This window comes from Carassius carassius, chromosome 25, assembly GCF_963082965.1.
Source record: "Carassius carassius chromosome 25, fCarCar2.1, whole genome shotgun sequence".
NCBI lineage: Eukaryota > Metazoa > Chordata > Actinopteri > Cypriniformes > Cyprinidae > Carassius > Carassius carassius.
Window position 1 is genome coordinate 11360595 of NC_081779.1, and position 22227 is coordinate 11382821.

Below are 22227 nucleotides of genomic sequence, written 5' to 3' on the forward strand. Positions count from 1 at the left end.
AATATAAGGTTACCTTGCGAGGTGATTAAAGATGAATTGATAGTGGGGGTGGGGGGGCGTATTGTAACTTACATTTTAAAATATAATTATTTGATAGAGACTACCTAGGTATTTCATATGGCTTTATTGTTTTTGTGTCATTTTGCCCTTTTCCTTTGTTTCATTCTTCATAACATGCAAACATTAGCGTCTGAGTTGATGAATTAAATATTACAGCTACAAGATCTCTGGTTTATGTTTCCTTTCTCTTGTGGCTGCCTCTCCTTGGCAACAGTAGTCATGACAACAGCACAGAACAGGAAATGAGAGTGGGTACACAAAAGAGAGAGAGAGCAGATGGATGAGTAATGGCCCACAATGAAGCTCAAGAGTAATTCAACAATCATACAGCATTTTAAATGACAACCTGTGTAATAAAGAAATATGAACTCCGTAATATCAACAGCTTATCTTAAAGGATCAACAAGTAGTATACACTTCTCAAATGATATTGGGGGGTAAAAAAAAAAAAAAGTAAGAGAGAAATCCTAATTTCAAGTTATTTTGTCTGTGGAACACAAAAGGAGTTATTTAAAGCGAAATGTCCAATATACTCTTATCATACAATAAAAAACTAAGTTAAGTTACCAAAGCTATGAAGTTTTTTATATTATTATTATTATAGAGAATTTGAAATGTTCCGTTCAATTCATATGTAAATGTATATAATTCCTATAAACATACAGCAGAGAAAACCATTTAAGCTGGATAGTAATGAATCACAACAGTGAGTGGTTTACCTTGTAGAAGCAGGTGTTGCCATCTATTGGCTCTAAGTTCAATCTATATTTAGAAAACATCAAATAAAATAAAAAATAAACATTGTCCAATAATTAATCAATGTTTAAACAATCAACATTTAGATACAAATTAAATGATTTCAATAATTGAGAACTACACAATAAGTATTGATGAAAATTAGATTTTTTTTTCAGTAGGATAACAACTTAAAAAAAATGACAGGAGACACAGGTGTGTGTTACAGGCATAAAATACCAATTTATTACTTTGCACAATAACACAAATATTCCCTGCAGGCTAAAAAAAAAAAAAAAAAAAAAAAAGGGGGTAGATTTTTCTTTAAAATGTCACAAAGCAAATACAGCAACTGATGGGGCACCAAGATAGGAGAAGCTACAGGAATCCTGAGCATTCCCCAGCAGGTCAAAGAAAGTGCCCCTATTGCTATTGGACAAGTCACACAGCTCAGAACACGAGAATAGAACAGCACAAAAAAGCTACACACCAGTAAGAGAAACTAAAAATTAAATTACAATACACATTTTTCAAATAACAAAGCCTTATATATCAAATATGAATAAAAAAAAAAATCATGCTCTCTTTAAATCGGGACAGAGAACGGGTAAAAAAAAAAAAGGTTAAGAGGTAATCCTTGTGCAGCGGGCCCTTGGGGCCCACTACATGCAGAGAGGAAGTGCATGTGTGGAGGTGCCACCAGGGCAGCGCCACAGCACTGGAGAGCCCAAGAGCAGAGAGGGAACAAGACAGTGAATAAAAGGGGTCCTCATTACCATGAGGATGGAAAGAAAGGTTGAGGAGGTCAGTCTTAGCGGCCCAGTGATTGAAGAAAATACCTCGTTTGGGTTGAAGCTCCCAAAGACTGGCATCCTCACCCCTTCAGCCCCCAAATCTGTCCCTCAGAGTTATTGACATTTCTGGATACATTTTTAAAATCTTGTAAATGAGACTGGATAACAATTGCTACTCAAAACAGTCTCACTGTATTGATTTACACATTAGAAAAAAAATCAATTCTCCACAATAATAAATATTTTATAAGAGATTAGAACAATACTCTGGCATGCAGGTGAGCACAGTTTAAATTTGAAAATGTTCCACATAGCCTAAAGAGCTAGTCCACCATATGCACATTCCCACTGATTGATACAAGCAAAATAAGTACATAAACACTAATGGCAATAAGAATCCAACCAATAGTCACACTGACAAAAGTATTACAGCTTTTATATTGTTCTAGATTTTGGGTTATATTGCTTTGCAATGATATCATGATAGAAACTGGAATTAAAATGTCATTAATAATTTATTGAAAATGCCTAAAAAGGACACACACATACTCCTCAGTCACGTTATTCTCTGGAAGCTTTGACATCGAGAAACCAATTTAGCATTCAATGCTTAAATCCAACTTACTGATTGTGATGCCCTTGCCCACTTCCTGTTCTTCTTTCATGGGACCAGCGTCCACGCCAACGACAGGCTGGTGCTCAAACTCATTTATAGCAAACCTGCTGCTTTATGGATGGTTTATTACAAAAGGGTTTTTGCAGAGCGGCCCCCTGCCGAGGCGTGCGCGCTGGAGACCCTTCAAACTGCACCGTCGGTGCCGTTCAGTCCAAAGGCAGTGCTTATGCTCATGTGTTTTATTGTATGGTGTCCCATTTTTAATATTTAAGAGAAAGTTCATTCAGATTTATATTATAGATTCAAGTTCACATACACACAGAAGTAATAAACACACTTTAAGTGTAAAATTCATATAACTGCTGAAGATTGCTAAGATTTACCCCCAAATTTCTGATTTGTCACTACTTACTTTCCATTAACTTGGTACAGAAATAAGCTAAAACTCAAAACTTTGATCTGTTCAAACGTTAAAAAAAAACACTTCGTGGACAAACCAAAGCATTTTGGGCCCGCATTACCATTGCCACAACGCTACAAGAATTTAAGCTGTATAAAAAAAGAAGACAAAAAAACCTCTCCATTTACAACCACAATGACTCCTGGATCAATTAATTATGCGACCGATTTGCAGACAACTGATCAATAGCAACATTAAGAACGACAAGAACAACGATTATCTACTCTTAACAAATTGTTAAAGTTTACCACAAAAACCATTTATATTAAACTCTTACAAATCTGATTTGAATCTTATGTATAAATGCATAAAAGGAAGAGTGCTGTATGTTGCAAGCCTAGCCTATCAGACAGTGCTTTAGCGCTACGTCTGTAACTGTGCAATGGCCATACCTTTCAACCCTGCAAAATAAACTTCTGAATAAGATGTACGTGTTTCCAGTCTTGCCACAGGCAGAATAGCACCTGTACCAAGCCCTGTTTGCCCAGGTCCAAACACCCCAACTCTCACAGAGGAGACAATGGGTAATGCTACTGCTACACAAAACCATCAGCTTATGAAAGCCTGTTAGATCATCAAGAAGAATATGCTTATAGAGCTGCAAATATTTATATATTTGTATATATCTGTGTGTGTTAATAAAAAAAAAAAAAAAAAAAAAGAAAAAAGGCATTTACAGCAGTTTGCTCCTAGATTTCCCTTTACATTTCAGTGGCCTGCCATGAGACATGAACCTACATTCACACAAAGAAACACACATCCACACAAGCGCACAAAATGGCAGTGGGTAATGGGTATGTATACCAAGGTCACCTCGTTTGTAAAAGACTGAAAGGAGAGTCAAAATACGACCATAAAAAGGAGAAAAACAAATCCATCCAATTCAACCCAACCTCCCCCTCCCCGACATGCAAGATCCACCCCACCCACCCCAAAAGACATGTGACAAGATTCAGCCAATGGTGGCTTGAGGTAAAAGTAGACAGAGTCCAGCTTAGCTGAGAGAGCCAGAGCTGCCCTGACCAATGGCGCAGGTTTGCTCATACTCAGTGTATATTACAAATTAAAAAGACATTCAAAATCAAAAGAGAAATGAAAAGTTAAAAATGGCTCAATTTGATTTTTTTTCTCTGTGCATTGGAGGCCAAAAGCCTCTCAGTGCAGGACTGCTGGTAGAGGTTGGTTCTTCTGAGGCCGACCAATTTTGACTCGACTGACAGATGGCCCCCTGGCTTCAGAACTGCTTTGCTCCAGACAAAGACGCGATAGAGAGAAACGGGAAGAGGAAGAGAGAGAGAGAGAGAGAGACAGACTGAAGAAGGAGTGTAGAATTGCGTCTCCTGCTGGCTGACGTCAGGCGAAGTACATAGTGTGCTGGGTATCATAGTGAATCTGGACCGCCTTTGCCAATGCCAGAGGGTCTCGGCCGTTACTCTGTCCTGATACGTGACTGCCCTCAGCACTGCACACAGAAATGATACAGAATGCATTAAAATAATTTTATTAACTTTACAAGATTGTCCCATTAATAATGATATGCTAATAACCTGTCATGGTCTTTATCCACTAAGTGGTAGCGGGCACGGAATGCCACAAGCCGTGCGTAGTAGGCTGGTGCGGGGATAGAGACGGAGCGGGTGCAGCGCACATAGGTGTGGCAGAGCTGGTAAGTCAAAAGTTGCAGTTCATCGGCTGTGAAACAGTTATCATCCCACAAGACATGATAGTGAGAGGGACGGCTTGTGCCCTGTGGGTAGGAAATGCAAATGTGTGAAATCTTGAATGGAAAAAAAAAAAAAAAAAAAAATGTATAAATTAGAAAATAAACAACTGGGCTGTGACTCACCTGGATACCAGCATGGCTGCACAGGTAGAAGTCAAACTCTGAGGGGTGTGTAATGGTGCTGTCCACTGTAGTGCCTGCTGGGACATTGCCACTCTTCCCGACCTAAGTCAAAGAAATTTGTATACAAGATTTACAAGAGAATGCAATTAATTATTCAAATTGATTTTAAGATTTACACAATGTGTTATCTGAACATGACAATAAGACAACGAGAATGTTGATGCTTTCTTTATAAAATGCTTTATAAGATGCTTTACTCTTAAAATTAAAGAAAAAATCCTAGTAAAGAAAAAAGTAATTCAGAAAGCATCTTAACCCTTAAAAGAGGTCTTAAGGTCAAACTTGTTAGGAGCACAGACGAGGACTTTTAAGATGCTTAAGAGTTTCTTTAGCAGAGGAGAAAATGGCAGAAAGACGAAGAGGCAGAAGAAATGTGTTTCAGACAATGGATGACTGAGTTAATAAGACGCTATAGATTAGATCGTGCAGGGATCATGTTTGTGACTGATCTTATTAGAGACTTGCTAACATCTCTGACACAGCGCAGAAATGCCATAGCACCAGAAATTAAAAGTAATCACTACATTACGATATTTGGCAACTGGGAAAATGCAACAATGCAATAGTGATGATTTGGGTCTGTCACAACCTTCTGTAAGCAGAGTGATCACACAAACAATTACAGCACTTTCAGAACATCTTATTGTGTCGCAGTTCATTTCGTTTCTACTGGACATTCCCACCTTGCAGGCTCAAAAAACTGCATTTATGAATATAGTAGGCTTATAGGTTCGCACAAGCAGGGGGAATGAACTGTTAATAGTTTGTGCTATACGCTCCCATATCTGCTTCTTGTCCCTTGCTGTGTTACCCGGCCCGAATTTTCCATTAAGAATGGCCTTGTGTTCATCCACTAACTGGGCTAACAGTAAACACTGTTCCTCTGTCCAGTTGGGATTTCTTGCCCTTCTTGGTTTTGATTCCATGTTTGATACATTAAAACCAACATTCAAACCGCCACTTAAATAGGACAGCAATCACTGTAATTGGAAAGAGTGGAACAATTATTATCATTCTAAGCCAATCAAATACCTTGTAGGAAATTAAAAGCATGGTAAATAAAAAAAATGATTTATATACACACATATAATGTGTGTGTGTGTGTGTGTGTGTGTGTGTGTGTGAGAGAGAGAGAGAGAGCGGTCAAATAGGAAAAATTACGCATGTAAATTCAAAGTGAGAATTAAGGCCCGTTCACACCAAGCACGATAACTATAAAGATACCGATAAAGATAAAGATATAGTTCTAAAAATCGTTCTCAATATTAAAGAATAGCGGAGTCCACACCACAACTATAACGATAAAGGCAAAGAGAAACGATATCGTTGGAATCACTTTCAGAACTATTTTTTTTTCTGATGAACGATAAAAACATTGCAAACCAATCAGGAGATTGAGAATTTAAAGCAGCGGACGCGCGTCCACTTAGAATACACAGACAATATCGTTCGCTGGTGTGGACGCTAATATTGTTATCTTTATAGTTATCGTTCTTGGTGTGAACGGGCCTTTAGAATAGACCCTATACTTAAAATCACTCTTTTCTTCCTTCTTGGACAACCAACCAATCACAGTCTTCAAAAGATTGTCTACTAGGCGTATTCTGACCATGAACCACCCACTTAGACAGTCAGAAATGACAAACCACAGTTTTGTAAAAAACATTTTCACATATTTCACCTTTATTCTACGCTGCTATTGCCATTCTCATCAAAATGTTCTGCTGAGTGGCTGGTTCTATGAAGCCCCTCCCTCAGATTTAAACAATGGGCTCTGATGCGGGCTCAGTGTGTTTGTGATTCACTAACCACCTAGTGCACATCCAGAAACATCACACCCCTTTACCATTATGGGTAGTTGGGTGTTCCCAGGGGCGGGGTTTATGTAAAGATCGGGGTTAGTGATGTCACAAACACAGGAAACAGCTTGTTGTAGTTCTACCAGACGTTTTTTGTAGTACTTAAACAGCAATTTCTTTAAAAGAAAATCTCTCCCATCTCCCTTTGCATTGAACTCTTGAGCATCGTAACTTTGCAAACATTATTTGTGCTCTAACAACAACAAAAACCACATTACGCACTACTGTTCAATAAGTGAAATTATAAATCAACCACCCCTTTAACCAAAGAAGAGGCAGTTTAACAACTCTCTTAAGAGGTCTTAAACAGTTAAACACAGTACCTAATAAATAAATAAATAAATAAAATGTAAAATTAAAAATTTAAAGCTTTACATATGATTGAAAATGAGGTATCGTACACTCATCTAATCTTATGGATTAGATTTCAGTAAGATTGTGGTAAAAGAACTTACCACAAAATATTTAGCAGCTCAACTGTTTCAACATTGATTATAATAAACATTTCTTGAGCAGCAAATCAGCATATTAGAATGCTTTTTGAAGGATCATGTGACTGGAGTGCAGTTAAAAGAAAAAGAAAAAAAAAACACCAACAACATCTACTGGAAACTCACCCTCTCAGCTTTGTCAGAGCAAAAGAGTCGGGTGTGGTGACGTTTCTGCACTACGATGTAGGTGATTCCTGGTCTGTAGTCCTCTTCTAGACTGATGCAAGCTTTCCTGATGGCGATCAGCTCTGGCCAGGCAACCTGCACAAGACAATATTACAATATTACTTTTGGAAGAAAAACTGAACATAACATTTATCCTTCCCAAAATTTTATTTAATTTAATTTAAATAAAATCAGCTTTCAAATATTATCAATGTAGCTGCAGTCAGAATCAATGCATCATCTCCGGATGACTCACCTGCTTCATCTGGCCCTCAGAAACTCCTCCTCGGTAGTAGATGATGCGTGTGGGCTTGAATCGAGTAGACTTGTAGAACTGAATGAGGAGCTCTCGCACCATGTTGGTAAGATCTTGGATGACTTCCTGGCTGTAGAACTGTTCCTGGGACAGGTCCTGGCGTGAGGTTTGCACTCGCACAGTGGCACAATAGCGGCTAGGGTGCCCATCCATGCTTCCCACCACAGCTGCAATGGATGGTTTCTTCCCATCGCCTGCAGGTGGGTGAGTGACATCAGCCCCCAAGAAGATGACCGGCTGCTGGAACACAGAGGGCCTGATGGAAAGCAAACACAGACATATGAAGGAACAGAATAAAAGTTTCCTTTCTTTGTTTGGGGAATTTTCAGCCTGACAATGCATTAAAGCTCTTTAAAATTGCCCATGACTGTCAGTCCTGTTGCTAGGTGACGTTTTTTTTTTTTTTTTTTTTGTGGACTAAAAATGAACATTTTATGCAAGCATGGAACCATTTCACAAGACTGTGATGAAATGTTTCAATGGTCATCAGCATAGTAAATCCTCCAAAGTTTTTTGTATTTAAATTTTTATGTACATTAATAAAACTATATTTTGTATTATATTACCTTTGCATCAAATTACAAAAATTGTTAACGCCAAGGAGAGGGTGTTTTTTATACAGCGTCTATGATAGTGACAGCAAATTGGACATTGTTCTTTCTACTGACTGCCATTAACAATCTCGATTTTTATTTTTCATTTTTTTGAAAGTCATGAAAACAACATCATGGAGTTTTTCTTTTGCTATTTGAGCAAATGGAAATGCAAAAATATATATTTTGATAGTCTCCTATTCCCTGCTATGAAGACTTCTGCTGCTGAGAAATCCGGAAATGTGAAAAAGGTCCATTGTTTGGGTCCAATAGGCATTACAATATGAAATCACAAATGGGGGGGGGGGGGGGGTCATTTAATGTAATGCGTTTTGCAAATAACTAACCAAAGCTAAAAGATGCATGTGTATTCATTTCAAATAATTCAGTACCAAATTTCTTTTTTCCAAATCCCACCTCTGATGTGGCACCAGTACATTGTTGATGCCTCCTAGTTTGGCGTTGATCTTCAGACAAAGATTAGACAGGGTCTGAGGGGACGTCTTCACCACATTCTTCACCTGAACACATTGAGTGGCCATTCCCAGCAGAGTATCTCCCACCCGCTTCACTTCCGCTGGAGATGCACAAAACCACTTTATCACAGCAGTGCTGGGCAATATGGCCAGTATAATTTTTTTATTTCCTTAAAATAAATGTACAGTATTAATAGAAAACTGAACGTCTTATTTTCTGCATGTTCTAATGCGTGATATTGTTTCAAGTCATGAAACAGGTTTGTGTTGCCTGACTTTGATGCCATGTATCTTCAGCAGAGTTTGCAGTGCAGACTGTAATACTAATATTATTACATTTTTTTGTTTCTTATGCACATTTGATGGTAGCTTGAGTTGACAGTAGTAGCAGCAAGAGTAAGGATGCAGATGTCAATTTATTCATCAAAACAGTTCATTATCAAAAACGGTACCATCTGTAAAAATTGGAACAATTATTTTTATATAGGTGACATTTTATGCTGACTGAGGGGTTTACGTTTAAGTTAAAAATTAACCATTGGTCTTTCACAATAGCAGACATTTAGATCATGATAACCACAGTTATAACCAAACATATAGCACCTCAATGTCATGTTAAAAATGTAAAAGCTATAGCTTAATTACAAAAAAATACTGAAATTATATTCCATTACTCCTTTAATTAAACACTTCTACAATAATAACGTAATAAAATCCCATATCCCACATTTCTTCCACCATATGGCACAGTTAGTTGTTACTGCAGTAAATAGATTGAAAAGCCTTCTGACTGCATAATTGTGCAAAGTGTTTCTCCTGTTTTTCAGCACGGTTTCATCGGGCTTTAAACTAGTTTAAATGATGACTCATTTGTGTTCTTTTCTGAATTCAAGAACTTCACACTGGATCTCAAGCGAATAAATGCATCTACTTGTTTTCCGAACTCTTGTTTTATTGAGGAAAATTATATCACGATTTATATCGTTGTCGATTATAGCCCAGCCCTAGATCAGTGTTCAATTCTGACTTTTGTTGTGCTTCAACAGAGGATCTTTCTTTACCATAGACTGGTGTTTTCCCAGGCAGAATGACCACAATGAGCTGTAGTCCCACATAAGACATCTTTAGATGCTTGAACATCGGCTCCACACTGTCTGCTCCCTGGGCGTACTTGCAGAAGCAGGGCTGGCCTTGGATGGGCATCCCTGCGTCCTTGGAGATTTTACGCAGCTGGTCAGTGAAACTCCTATACATACAAAGAAAAATAAACCTTAATCAAGCACTTATAGAAAGATGTTTGAAAATGTTTGAATATCCTTGCCAAACCAGAACAAATTTAAACCAAATTTTCAAAACCAAAGGTTTATAATAAGTGTTTTACTTAATCTTCTCCTAAAGATGCAATGATTTTAAGAGAGACTACAGAAAAATTATAAGTTGAAAATCCTTACTTGAGCAAATCTTCTCGGCATTGTTTCTGAGGTGCGAAGCAGGCTACGGCCCACACCTTGATCTCTATACCCGCATAAAACTGTTTTCCCCTCATGTCCCAGACACCCTGGTTGGGTGTGGCCACGGTCTTGTTCTGGGGAGAGAGTCCCTACACTCTTAGTGAATCTCTCGTTCTCATCAAGAGATACACATTCTACCCAATACCCTCCACTGCCAACCCCATACCAAACAAAACCAACCCCACCCAACTCAAGCAGGCCTGGGCTAATAGCAGAACGTAGACTGCAAAAAAGACCCACCGCCAACCTCCCCATTGGTTAAACACAGAATTTTATAATATTTTAAAGAATTTAGTCTAAAAATGCAGTACAAATTATCTGTAAAGGTTAAGCATGAAGCAAGTAAATTCAAGCAATAACAAAAATCATACAATCAAGGAGGATTGCATCTGAAATATCAATACAGGAGTGATTTGAATTTAATACAAAAAAAAAAAAAAAGAACTGCTCCAGTGTTTAGGGCGTATGAAATACTCTTAAAAGGTCCACAATAACAATTTTACAATTAACATTGTAAATTGTAAACATTGAAAAAACATATTTGATAAATTTCAATAATACTACTACACAATATAATACAATACAGGCCCTAAAGACTGGAGCATCTGGAAATAACAAGTACACAAGCAAGATGTCAGAGATAATAGTTACTTAGAATTTTTAGTTTAGCTCATTAACAAATTAATAACAGTGATAATATTGACTGCTCCCATATTTAATGCATAGTACAAGTTAGTGACAGCGAATAAGTGAAATTTAGTAGCAAAGACACGAGGTTGCATCTCTTTACATACAACAGTTTCTCCAACTTAACCAAAACAACTATTGTTTGCAAAGAGAAAGCAATCTCCCAAAAGGTTGTTCTCTCACAGGAATGAAGATAAAACTCTACTGGAAGGGTTACTTTTAAAAAAACATCCTGTAAGTTTCAGAACTCAGCTTTCTTGTTAAGTCTATAAACTGCTTCCATTGAAGCCAATCTGCCAAAACGACAGGTTGTGAATGTGCCACTTTATGATGTAACAGTGTGGCTAAACATCGCCCCCGCAAAAGACGAAGCCTGCTTCCTTCTGATCGCAACATCAGGAAATAGTGGATGAACTTTCTTTTTTTTAGGAATATCCAGACCCTGTCAAGGTCCTTTGTTTAATTCATTTTACCACAGATTCATTTACAAACAAGGCACAATTCAATACAGGATTTGTGAGAAATATTGCAACTAAAAGATGATGCTGTGCCGACTGTATTGGATCCGACAGTCATGTTGCACCACATGAGTGAGAGTAACTTTTTATTATGTGGTCACGATTGCTTTGTCTGTTTTTACAGATCGTTTGGCATGTTGTGCATTTATGCATTTTTAACATAAATCACAGCAACATCCATCTATGAAGGATGTAGGCTGTCAAACATTAGCCAATCATAGCAGTGGCTGTTTACTTCTGAGTCTACAACCTGGCACATCTAATGGATGTATCTTTATGTAAAAATTTTGATAACATTAAAAGTAGACCTCTGAGAACAGTTCAAAATAAAAAGGGACCCCTTTAAAATACATTATTTTGCTGAACAGCATTGGCCAAAACACACCAGTGGAGTCTGATCATCATTCCTTTGGTTAGTCCATTCATCCCACGACAACACACACACACACGCCATTGCTCCCAGCCCACCCGTACTCACCCTGCACCCGAGCCCCAGTACTCACCCTGCTACAGTCCCTCCCAGTGTCTGTACTCACCCGGCCCCCATACTGAAGCATGGGCGCTGGGAGGACCCGCCCAGTAACCTCTGTCATATCATTGTGAACCACAATGCCAAACTCTTTCAGGTAAGGGTCAGGCCCGCCCACCATGCTGTTACTTTTGACCTGAAAGGATTAAAAAGAGATTTAGTGATAAATAGTTTAAACAAAGTGACTGGCTCTTTTAATCATAAGGCTCGACTTCCCTTTGTACTGCTGCCATGTTGAGCATTTTTCAGCAAGTGCCACTCACCAGTCTGCTGATCTCTTCCTGTCTGTCTGGGGCTGAGCGGGCCGTAGCTTTAATCATGGTCGAGGTCTGGTTATCTGTTAGTTTCTTTATACAGCGCTGTCCTGCCACTATGTTACAAACCTTTATGGAGGATACAAGATGAGTGCAAAGTCAAATCACATTAACTTCTGTACATGTGGAAGCTGGGAAAACACTTCATATGATCTGCATGTCTCTTACCTCAAGGGGCAGATAGGTGTGCTTCTGTTCTTGCCCCACCTGGAGGCAGGGCAGGTGGGGGTATTTGAGCTGCAGGCTGTACTTTTGTTTAAAATACTGGGCAACAGTGCACTCCATAGCTTGTCCATTCTCAAGCTGCAAAGGAAATCTAAAAAAATGTGCAGAAAATAAGTGGAAATCACTGAGGGGTATATAACATAATTCATAAATAGTATTTTAAATGCTCAACCATATATTACAGCAAATGCTGATAAAAATTAAAAAAAGCACTAACGTCTGATGGCTGGCTGGGCGTCGTGTGACATTGCAAACACGGTACTTCCTCTTCATCTGGCCGCAGTGTGTGACCTCCACTTTCAGTCCTAAACACACAATGATATTAACTCAGCAAAATTCACTACAAAACCAAAACTGAAGCAGTCATGGGCCTTGATGTGGCATCATGTCACTTGATATGAAGATGTGAAGATGTCACAAAATATTTGTATTTCAAATAAAGTTGTTTTTAAAAAAAAAAAATATTAGGTTTCCACAAATATTTAGCAATAACTGATTTTAACATTGATAAGAAGTGTTTTTGAGCCCTAAATCATATTAGAAAAAAATTGCATGATGGCTCACGTGACACTAAAGTGCTGAAAATTCAGCTTTGCCATCACAGGAATAAATTGTATGTTAAAATATATTAAAATAGAAACCAGTTATTCTATTGTAATAATATTTCAATAGTGTTGTTTCCAATTTAATTTTGATCAAATAAATGTAGCCTTGGTGAGCATAAGAGTAAGAGAGTAAAAACATAAAAAAATAGAAATCGTACAACACCCAAACTTTTGACAGGTGGTTTAAATTAAGCTAAATTACATAAACCATTTTACAGGAAAATGCTTCACCGCTCACCTCGGATCTCCTTAGTGAACTTGACACGTTGTGAATCTGTGAGGGGCTTGGTCTGCTCATTGATGTTCTGGATGTCCAGAACCTCACACATGAACTCAATGACAGGCTGGGCTCGGTAGAAAGCTGTAGCTGACACTGCAGTGTGAGGGAATTTTTTTTTTTTTAAATGGGCACTATCAAGATTCACAAAAACACATAGAAGGGGAAAGACTTTGGAAGATAAAATATACCATCTATGTTGAGCATCATGTTCCACATCGCTGGACGGACAGACTGATGGAAACCAAACCAAACCTCCCTCCCTCCTCCAAGCGGGTGGTAATACCCCTCTGGTGGCGAGAAGAAGGAACGACCTACTGGAGTGTACCTGTATCAAAAAGTACGAAAGGCCAACCCAAAATTTGAGTTTTCACACCTCACATGAACAGACAGGATTTCAAAGACTGTGGTTTACCGCATGGAGGGCAGGTGACGAGTGATGACATCCAGAGCCTGTACAGAATCCTCCGGGACCTCGTTCAAGTGACCAGACAGAGCTTCCAGGAGCATCTGCAGACTCACCACTGACACCCACTGCAGAGACACCTTGAAGGTCTGATCCTTCCCTTCACCTGGCAATGTCACCTCCAGATCCACCTGCATCACAGGTCAAGAACGTTTATTTTTAAAAGGAGTTTTTCTTCTTGCAATTAGAAGTTAAACACAAGGATATGGTTACATTTATTAAACATCTGGGGACACACAAAAACTGAATGTGATCAAGCTTTGGTTACCCGGTCTCTCCCGATGGGTAGTGGATTTGCTGTATACATGTTCCTCTTGCCATCATAACCAGGCTGCCTGTCCCCAAAGATCTGCATCTTAAAATGTCTCACCATTGTGTCCACCACCTCTCTATAGCAGTAAAACATGTCCCAAATTAACAATAATTTGAATACATTTCCACTGCTGATTAGTAATTTTCACAAATACATACCCAAAATAAATACACACACTATTGTTTAACAGTTTGAGTCACCGTAAGTATTTTTATTTGAAAAAAGTAATTTATTTGAAAGATCTTTATCTGCTTGCACTAACCTGTTGACCCGGCGGGGTCGCTTTTCAGGCTTGATGTCAATGTCATAATGGTAGACGTCGATCTTGGGGATCTGCACCTGGAAGTGATTGGCCAGCAGGCGAATCGGCTTCCCCACCGTACCCAAGCCAGGCCGGCGTGGTGGTTGGAAGAGGGAGGTAGGGGCAGGCGGGCCTGGAAGAAACAAACAATCATTTTATTTAGATGAAGCTAAGAGGCTAAACCTTAACTTGATGTAGTAGAACCCACTTAGGGATGCATCGATCCGATACTCGGGATCAGTATCGGCTCCGATACCGGCTTTAGTATTATAATACTTTTTTGCACAATCAAAGATTATTAATAGTCTTTCTTGCTCTTTCTTATCTATAATATGTTGCTGCCTTTATTACTGTGCTATATATTTAAAAGAAACGCTCGAGGTAATTTCAGCATCTGCTGTCTCACTAAATAAGGACGTGGACACATGAACAACATCTCCAGAACTGCTCTGACAGTCACTTCATGAGCATTTGACCGTTTGATTAGAGTAAAACTAGCGTCACATACACAGAACTGTAAAGGTACGTCAACCAGTCAAAATAAAGGTCCTGTTTAGGCTTGGGCGGTATCCAAATTTTGATACCGTCTATTTTACCTCGGTATACGGTATTACCGTGAATAATTAAAAAATGATGACGTAAGGCTCAGACAGTATCACCAAACTGTTGGCTTGTGCCTAAACCATTCAGAAACTGAATACCAAACACTAATACTGAAACAATAACAAAATTACACACAATTTTAAACAACTTTTATTAGCAACAAATAGCAAATAGTTTTCGTGCAGAGACACACACAATCAATTGAATCACACAGCCCGAACAAATTTTAATAACAATGAGCAGCTTATAAAAAAAAAAAAAAAAGAGCAAATAGACCCACAACAGTCAACCAGAGTTGAAAAAATAAATAAATAAAAATAAATAATATATATATTTATTATTTTAGAAAAATTATTGCAAAGCAATAGGCCTAAATAAAACTTTTCCAAAATTGTTTTTAATGAAAACCAAATAAAAATATCTGACTCCATTAAATAAAAAAAAATAAACAGTTCGAATAGGAACGAATGGCAAGTGGAATAAAATCTAGTCAAGATTTTTCGCTAGAGCACGTTGTGGACCGACAACTTTACCTGCAGTGCTGAAAACCTGCTCCGATGGTGTGCTTGTGGCACAGACGTACAGGTACTTTCATGCCACTCGCGACATCTGGGGAAAACACCAGGCAGCATTTTTCCATGAGTGAAGTGGGTCCTCATCTCCTTGAGTAACTGGCTCCAAACAGTAGGCTGTTATTTCAGCTCCGACTCGGTCCTCTACGTTGCCGATGCCGACAGGACCGGTCATTGCATCTGCTTTTTTTTTTTCTCAGCATATTCCCAGAGTCATCTTTTTTCGTGAGGCCACAATTTGCAAATGGCCTCGTCCGTATCAGAGACAATATTTACCGCCTCTCCCTTCAAGTTCAGTCGAAACCAGAAATACTGGCAAACTGCAGAAGTTGTGTTCTTTTTGAGACAGTTGCAGTGTCTGAAATCGCTCACTCATTCACTAATCCCTATATAGTGTATGGCAGTTGAGTTCACTATATCAGGAAGGAGTAAACAAATAAATAAGTGAACGGAGTCGGACAGTGACGTGTAGCCTACACTGCTCGTGAGACTTGGAGCTGTTGCAAAAACATTGTCATATGTACTTTTATATTACATGTACCTAATTTTAGAAAATAATACTAATAGCAATAATACTCAAAATTCTTTATATTGCAGTTATACAAACCTCCGCATCAGCTTTGTGGTTTCATCGATGGTATATATATTTTTTTGTAATGCTTATGTTCATAATCATTAAATGCTATTAAAATAACGTACTGAGAACAAAATTAAACACAAACACGTTCATAATTATGTATTTATTAATTTTTTTTATTATCTTGACACTCGCTCAAGCAGCGTTTTGAGCTCAGATAAGATGAATTTGTAGAGCGTCCTCAGACGATCGTTAATTTTACATCATAATTTTACACTACCTGTTATTAACGAATTTTTTTTTTAAATTTTTACATTTTAATATAAATAATGTAGGAAAAACGTTAAAACAGAAATAATAAAGATGTAAACATCTCATTCAAACTCGCTCGCTCCCGCTCTCGCTTCCAGCTCGACGCTACTCCGCATTGGATTGAGTGCTTCAGCGAGTGTACATCGGTTGTACACATAGACTGTAAAAAATAGGTTGTACAATCAAAATCAGATTGAATTGTGGGTAAAAAGTAGTGGACAAATGTAGGGAATGAAGTAGTTCACTCAGATTTCGGACAGCACTACAAAATGGCTGACACCCCATATAGTGCACTATATAGTGGATAGGGAGCGGTTTCGGACACAGCACAGGTCACTCGGTGCGCAACTCGCCATCTTTCCCCCTCTCTCTCTTTCTCCTCGTCTCGTTGTCACGCGATGACAACCACGCATACGCATTTTTAGGCATTAAATAATTTATTTTTAATATTTAATCCTTGTCTCCTATATAAGGGCATTGTTTTTTTTTTTATATATATATATATTGATGGTATGACGGTATTGAAACTGATACCGTTGCTATTTTTAGATCCAGTGGTATACCTTATTACAGCCCAAGCCTAGTCCTGTTTTAGACAAGTACTTGCCAGAGATGTATTACTATTGTTCAGCAGAATGTACATAGCCTACTACTTAAAAAAAAAAAAAAAAAAAAAATTCAAACATTCTATTTTTTTTTAAGGTTTAAATCACACAATTTCTTCCATGTTTTATTTTTTATAGTAAATTCCCATTGTTTACCAAAAAGTTAAGTTTGCTTAATTTTCAATAATTAAAAGATAAATTAAATTAATATTTTATGTGTTTAAGGTTTAATGTGCATCTCAGAAAATGCTTTATTTAAACCCCCAACTGAATGGCACTTAAATGCACTTAATTCATCTGTCAACTTTATTGTCATTGTTCACAGTACAAGTACAGACAGAGAAACACTGGGTAATAATTAAATGTTTATTTTTGATGTATGCATTGCATTCTATGCATTTAAGAAATAAAAAATGAAAAAAATTCTAAAAAAGGAAACTTAGTTGTTCATTTTAAGAGACCCAGGAGTCTTATTTTCTCTTGCGTAATTAATATTGCACTTTAAGCAAAAACACATTTTATCCGATTACTCGATGGAATATTTGGTAGAATACTCAATTACTAAAATATTCGATAGCTACAGCCCTTATTTCTATATAAATGTATATACTTGTTTTTACATTAATATATTTTACAACAATAAAAAAGCAATGTGTACATTTTACCAGATTTTAGATTTATTTACTTTTGTAAATAAAATATTTTACTAGATTTTATAAAATTATTTTGCACCCGTGATTTTTCTAGAATCTAGAGTATTTTTTGTTGCTAAATTATCTACTAACCTAGTTTATAATAGAATCTTCGTCATGGATTATGATGATTTTTTTTCATTTGTTATTATTCATTAAAATGAAGTTGTGTATATGTAGTGGATTGTGTTTAACACACAAAAGAGTGATGATCAGGTCAACACAGAAAGTATAGAAATTCTATGTTGAATAAAAAAAATAAAAACAAAAAAAAATGCGCTGGTATCAGATTGGATTGGTATCGGCAGATACTCAGAATTTGGTATCGGATTGGTTCTGAAAAAACGGTATCGTTGCATTCCTAGTACCCAATGACTGATGTCCGGCTTTCAGATTGATCAGCAGGGAAGAACATACAATGACAGAGATTTAAACAACTAAAGGCAACATAACATCCACCTTCAACTTTAATCCACCAATGGGGTTAAAAAAATAAAACATAAAAAATTCCAAGGAACAATAATAGTCAATCAATAATGTCATGGCTCCAGGAAGCCCCACAAAGCCATAAACGAGAAGAAAAAAATAAAATAAAATAAAATAAAATAAATAAAGAGTGTGTCCACCACTTCAGAGACACTGATCTGGGATTATGCCAACACAACCCATCAAATCATTTTCCTGTTTTTATATTAAAACGTGATGGACAATTGAAATGTAGTCCTATTTAATCCAAACAGACATCAATAAGCTAAAAGTGGGCAGCTACTGCCTTCATTCTGCAATCAGGGTCTCACTGCACTCATTATGGAGCATGTGCTATGTGGTATCCTGATGCTTTCAAATGCATTATGAGTAAAGTAATCCATGAACAAAAAAAGCACTGGATTGCTTTTTTGATCCAGAACATCTAACAACTGCCTGTCAAACTAGTAGTCATTTAAAGTGTGAGGCCATGTTGAAAATGGAAAACCATCTTAGCATCTACTGAATACCGTTAAGAATACACCATTACGTACAGGGATTCTGCAGGTTTTATGAAGTTTAAATTTAAGCCAAAAAAATCAAGTAAACAACATTTAAAGAATTAATTGCATGAACAATACATCTGTTTCAAAGGTCACGACAGTCACTGTGTCAGATTATGCAATTTTGCCTCCTAAAATCTTGTCGTGCTGTAAACAAAAAACATGTCAGACTACCATTTCTTCCCCAGGTAGTCCCTCAAGGAAAAAAAAAAAAAGACTAAATGCTGACCTGGGGCCTGCACCATGAAGCTAGATTAGCTGGCTAGCCAGTAAAGTTTCAGGTTAGTTTGCACCAATCCTGGGTTTTAGGTACCACCAGAGACAGTTTATAAGAGACATGCCACTTCCTCAATCCTTAATACAACTATATAAGGAAAACCCGTAACGGCAAAGATGGCGGTTGTGTGCACATGTCCCGCCCCTCTCGCTGGAAAGCCAATCATCTGCTTTTAACAGTCAAGCCGGGAAACATTTAAGCTTATGCGTCTGGTTCCACTGACGTATGCGCACAGTTGAGGAACCCTTGCGCATGCATAGTAAAGGTATAACCTGTAGGGAAAAAGGCGTTTTAAACCTTATTTTGGGGCAAAGTCATCAAAATTTTTCAACAATTTTTGTCATATTTCACTGCCGTTTCTATACATGATGTTTTTATGTCCCGGTGACCAGTGAAAGTGCAGTTCTGACTCTCTGCCCATTCATTTAGATAGGAGCTGGTCTTGGTATTCTGAAATAGCTGCCCGGAGGCGTTGCCAAGATGGCGACCGAGGGGCACGACTTGCCTGAAAGGACTTTGGTACCACTTAAGTGGCTTGGCTTTTAGCTGCATTCATTGCCATAGTATCCGGGGCACGTTTAAATTTGTTATATTCTTCAATCTCTTAACCTTTAACAAAACTGTTAACCTATAGTTTTGAATCTCGCTGGGTCTCTCGCGAGAAGTATATCAAACTTGCGTTGTGTTGCAAGGCTCGTGATTGGCTGTTCGCCAGTGATGTCACACATTCATGTGCACATGCTCCACAAACTCAGGATCAAAGCCTGAGTTGACAAGGAAAGTTGATGAACAGCATCATGGTACCAACAAAGCTGGATTGGAGAAGTTTGGTTCTGTCAACTCAAAACTAATCCTGTAACTCTGAATTTGTTCAGCTACAATCATGGTACAGGCCCCTGGACTTTAGGCTTTAATTTCTGGAAGGTCAGAAAACAACATTGGTTTTTAATTCAGTGTTGTTTAAAATGTCATAACACTGGTCAATCCAAGCAAATAATCAATCAACATGACACTTATAAATTTTAATTCCTTCGGGTTCATTCATCAAAGCAGAAATGAAAAACCTAATGCGTGTTGGACACTTTACATTTTGACAAACATAATAGGTTACCCATGCATTTTTTTTGTAAATAGAAAATCTGAATATCATGCAAAGCAACAGTACTACGCAACTCTAAACATGACAATTATACAAAAATCAAGAAGGCTTTAAATGAACGTGCCACATTTATTTTTACTCCGCTGCATTGCGAATGTCAACAAGAAGATCCTGTAATTTGGCAATGAAAAAGGAAAATTCCAAACTATATCCTGCATGCAGTATCTCTCTGCTGGAGGACAACATGTTAAAATTGCCATGCTGTGATCTAAATGGCAAGATAGGTTTAAACTGAGGGGCATCTGGAGTAGGTAATGACTCAATGACACTGAGGTCTCATGACACAGGCAGATCACCTGGATTACACAGCGGATGCTAGACATGACAAAGACATGCAGGATCCACGTTAACTGCATACTGAATCACACCACAGCCACAATAAATAAATCCAGATCTGTAAGAGGATGCAGCTACCCAAACAAGAGCTGCTTGTACAGCCGTTGAGCTTTCATACATTTACTCTTTTTAGATTTTAGATTAACAAATAATACTTATTAAAAGGATAATGCAACAATGACAGACTTTTCAACTTTTTATTCCTTCAATGTGGCACATTTGGACAATTTTGGTGGGAATTGTTTTTTAAAATTAAAGATTAAAATGTTTCTATGAATAGCTCACAATAAGACCAGAAATATGGATGCATTAGGGTCCTTTTTTTTATTCCATGTTGACTTTTAAATCTTTTTTTTTTGGTAGTAATAGATAAAAACAATGCTGGTGTTGGTTGGCAGAGGCCACAAGACTCTGACAGCAACAGAATGTCAATGAACAAGCATTTTCAGAGCTTTATTGTGCTTGAGCTCAGAATTACACAACTGTTAAATACTGCAATCAACATACACTGTCATTCTAGCAAACACTTCGATGGCAGATCTTTAGCATTGCCTGACCTCACAGCTTAAGAAAAGAAGTTAGATTTACAAAGCAAACATTCCCAAAACACACAACAAATCGCTTTTGCTTTCTAAAAAGAATCTTTTACAACATGCACCCTATTAATTTTCTTAAACATGCTCACTAACAAAGTGCTAATTAGGAGTCATTTATAAGACTTCTACATTTTTCCAATAAAAAAACGTGATTAGAGACAATACTTATTGAATAAAAATTTAGTTAATGAGGCAGACGACCTGCAAAAATTAATTTAAAGCATCATTTGAGATCAGCAGGAGCACTGAAGCATTAACAAACAAAATGAAAACAAATGCATGGCAATCTGAAGAAGTAAAACCAAACTAGCTCTAAAAAATTATACTTAGCTTAATCACCATGCATGTCATGGTCTAAAAACATAATTAAGCCTATTTGCCAGAGGTCAGCGAGTTCATTTTTACTGTAAGAACGGCTGTTAGCTGAGAGTTAGGTACGTGATATTGGCGCTTGAAGTCCTGTCAACCGTTATCCTCTGGCATGGTCATCCTTTAGGCATAAACAAAAGCACATGGTGATCACACAAAGCGCCAACAATAAAAAAAAAAGAGAGATCAACTACACCGCACACGAGCGTTCTATTTGCGTTTCAAGCTCGCGCAACACATTCAAACGATATTTGTACACTTGACTATCAAACCGTCGAGGAAGAAACGAAAAATGTGCCATTTTTTTTTAAATAAAGGACGTGCTATTTACTATGCAGGGGTGTTCAGGGCAGACGCGGAAGAAAGATGCGTGTGGTTAAATCCCCACCACCACACAATGCCGTTCTGTCTTCCGCAATGGACTAAAACAATGTAACGCTTATTCAGTTATAAATACACTTGTTAGCTTCCTAAAAACTCGTTCCCTGATATTTATAGCGATTATAAACAGCTTTGTGTCTTTAGTACGGTTTTGACAAGCGGGCGTAGTGTGATAGGGGGATTGTTTTCGTTTTCACGTCGAGGCCTAAACAGCGCGCTGCCGCGGGCCCTGGTGAAGCAGCGCCACGGCCCCGCGCTACGCTGTCACACGGCTCATTTTTTTTAGCACTTACCGGGTCCGAGCGCTTCCATGGCCGAGGGCTCTCTCTCCGTCTCTGTCCCGGCCTGGCGGCTCCGTACCGACACTGAAATTGGGGGCGGTATCTCGAAGCTTAAGGTGGCTAATTTAAGAAATGGAAGGATGCGTATATGTGCAGCGCTCTGCCTGCGTTCTTTGAGTGATTTAAAGCAGATCCATGGGATTTGTAAGTGCGCATGCGCGG

At 38.0% G+C, this 22227-nt stretch overlaps 1 protein-coding gene across 4 annotated transcripts; it reads right to left on the reverse strand.

Moving 5' to 3' along the window:
• Positions 1–1012: 1012 nt before the first annotated feature.
• Positions 1013–22179, reverse strand: LOC132104183 (protein argonaute-4-like). 4 transcript variants are annotated; one of them, XM_059509459.1, is made up of 18 exons: positions 22018–22179; positions 14179–14350; positions 13872–13992; positions 13553–13734; positions 13329–13465; positions 13099–13233; positions 12473–12560; positions 12199–12346; positions 11980–12099; positions 11724–11852; positions 9923–10056; positions 9533–9717; positions 8413–8572; positions 7343–7658; positions 7048–7182; positions 4512–4613; positions 4213–4412; positions 1013–4127 (listed from the first exon to the last, which is right to left on the reverse strand). In XM_059509459.1, exons 1-18 carry the CDS (start codon positions 22034–22036, stop codon positions 4019–4021), a joined length of 2592 nt encoding a protein of 863 aa, XP_059365442.1. In that variant the 5' UTR covers positions 22037–22179; the 3' UTR covers positions 1013–4018. The 4 variants fall into 4 exon arrangements, with proteins under 4 accessions (XP_059365442.1, XP_059365441.1, XP_059365439.1 ...); XM_059509458.1 differs by having other exon boundaries at positions 9923–10071; XM_059509456.1 differs by having other exon boundaries at positions 11691–11852.
• Positions 22180–22227: the final 48 nt, after the last annotated feature.

Excerpts from the sequence above, each read along its gene's own strand:
- LOC132104183 (XM_059509455.1), bottom strand. Across the intron at positions 9,718-9,922 it reads TGCCGAGAAGATTTGCTCAA|GAGTTTCACTGACCAGCTGC; the intron begins GTAAGGATTTTC and ends TTGTATGTATAG. Across the intron at positions 7,183-7,342 it reads CTGAGGGCCAGATGAAGCAG|GTTGCCTGGCCAGAGCTGAT; the intron begins GTGAGTCATCCG and ends TGTCTTGTGCAG.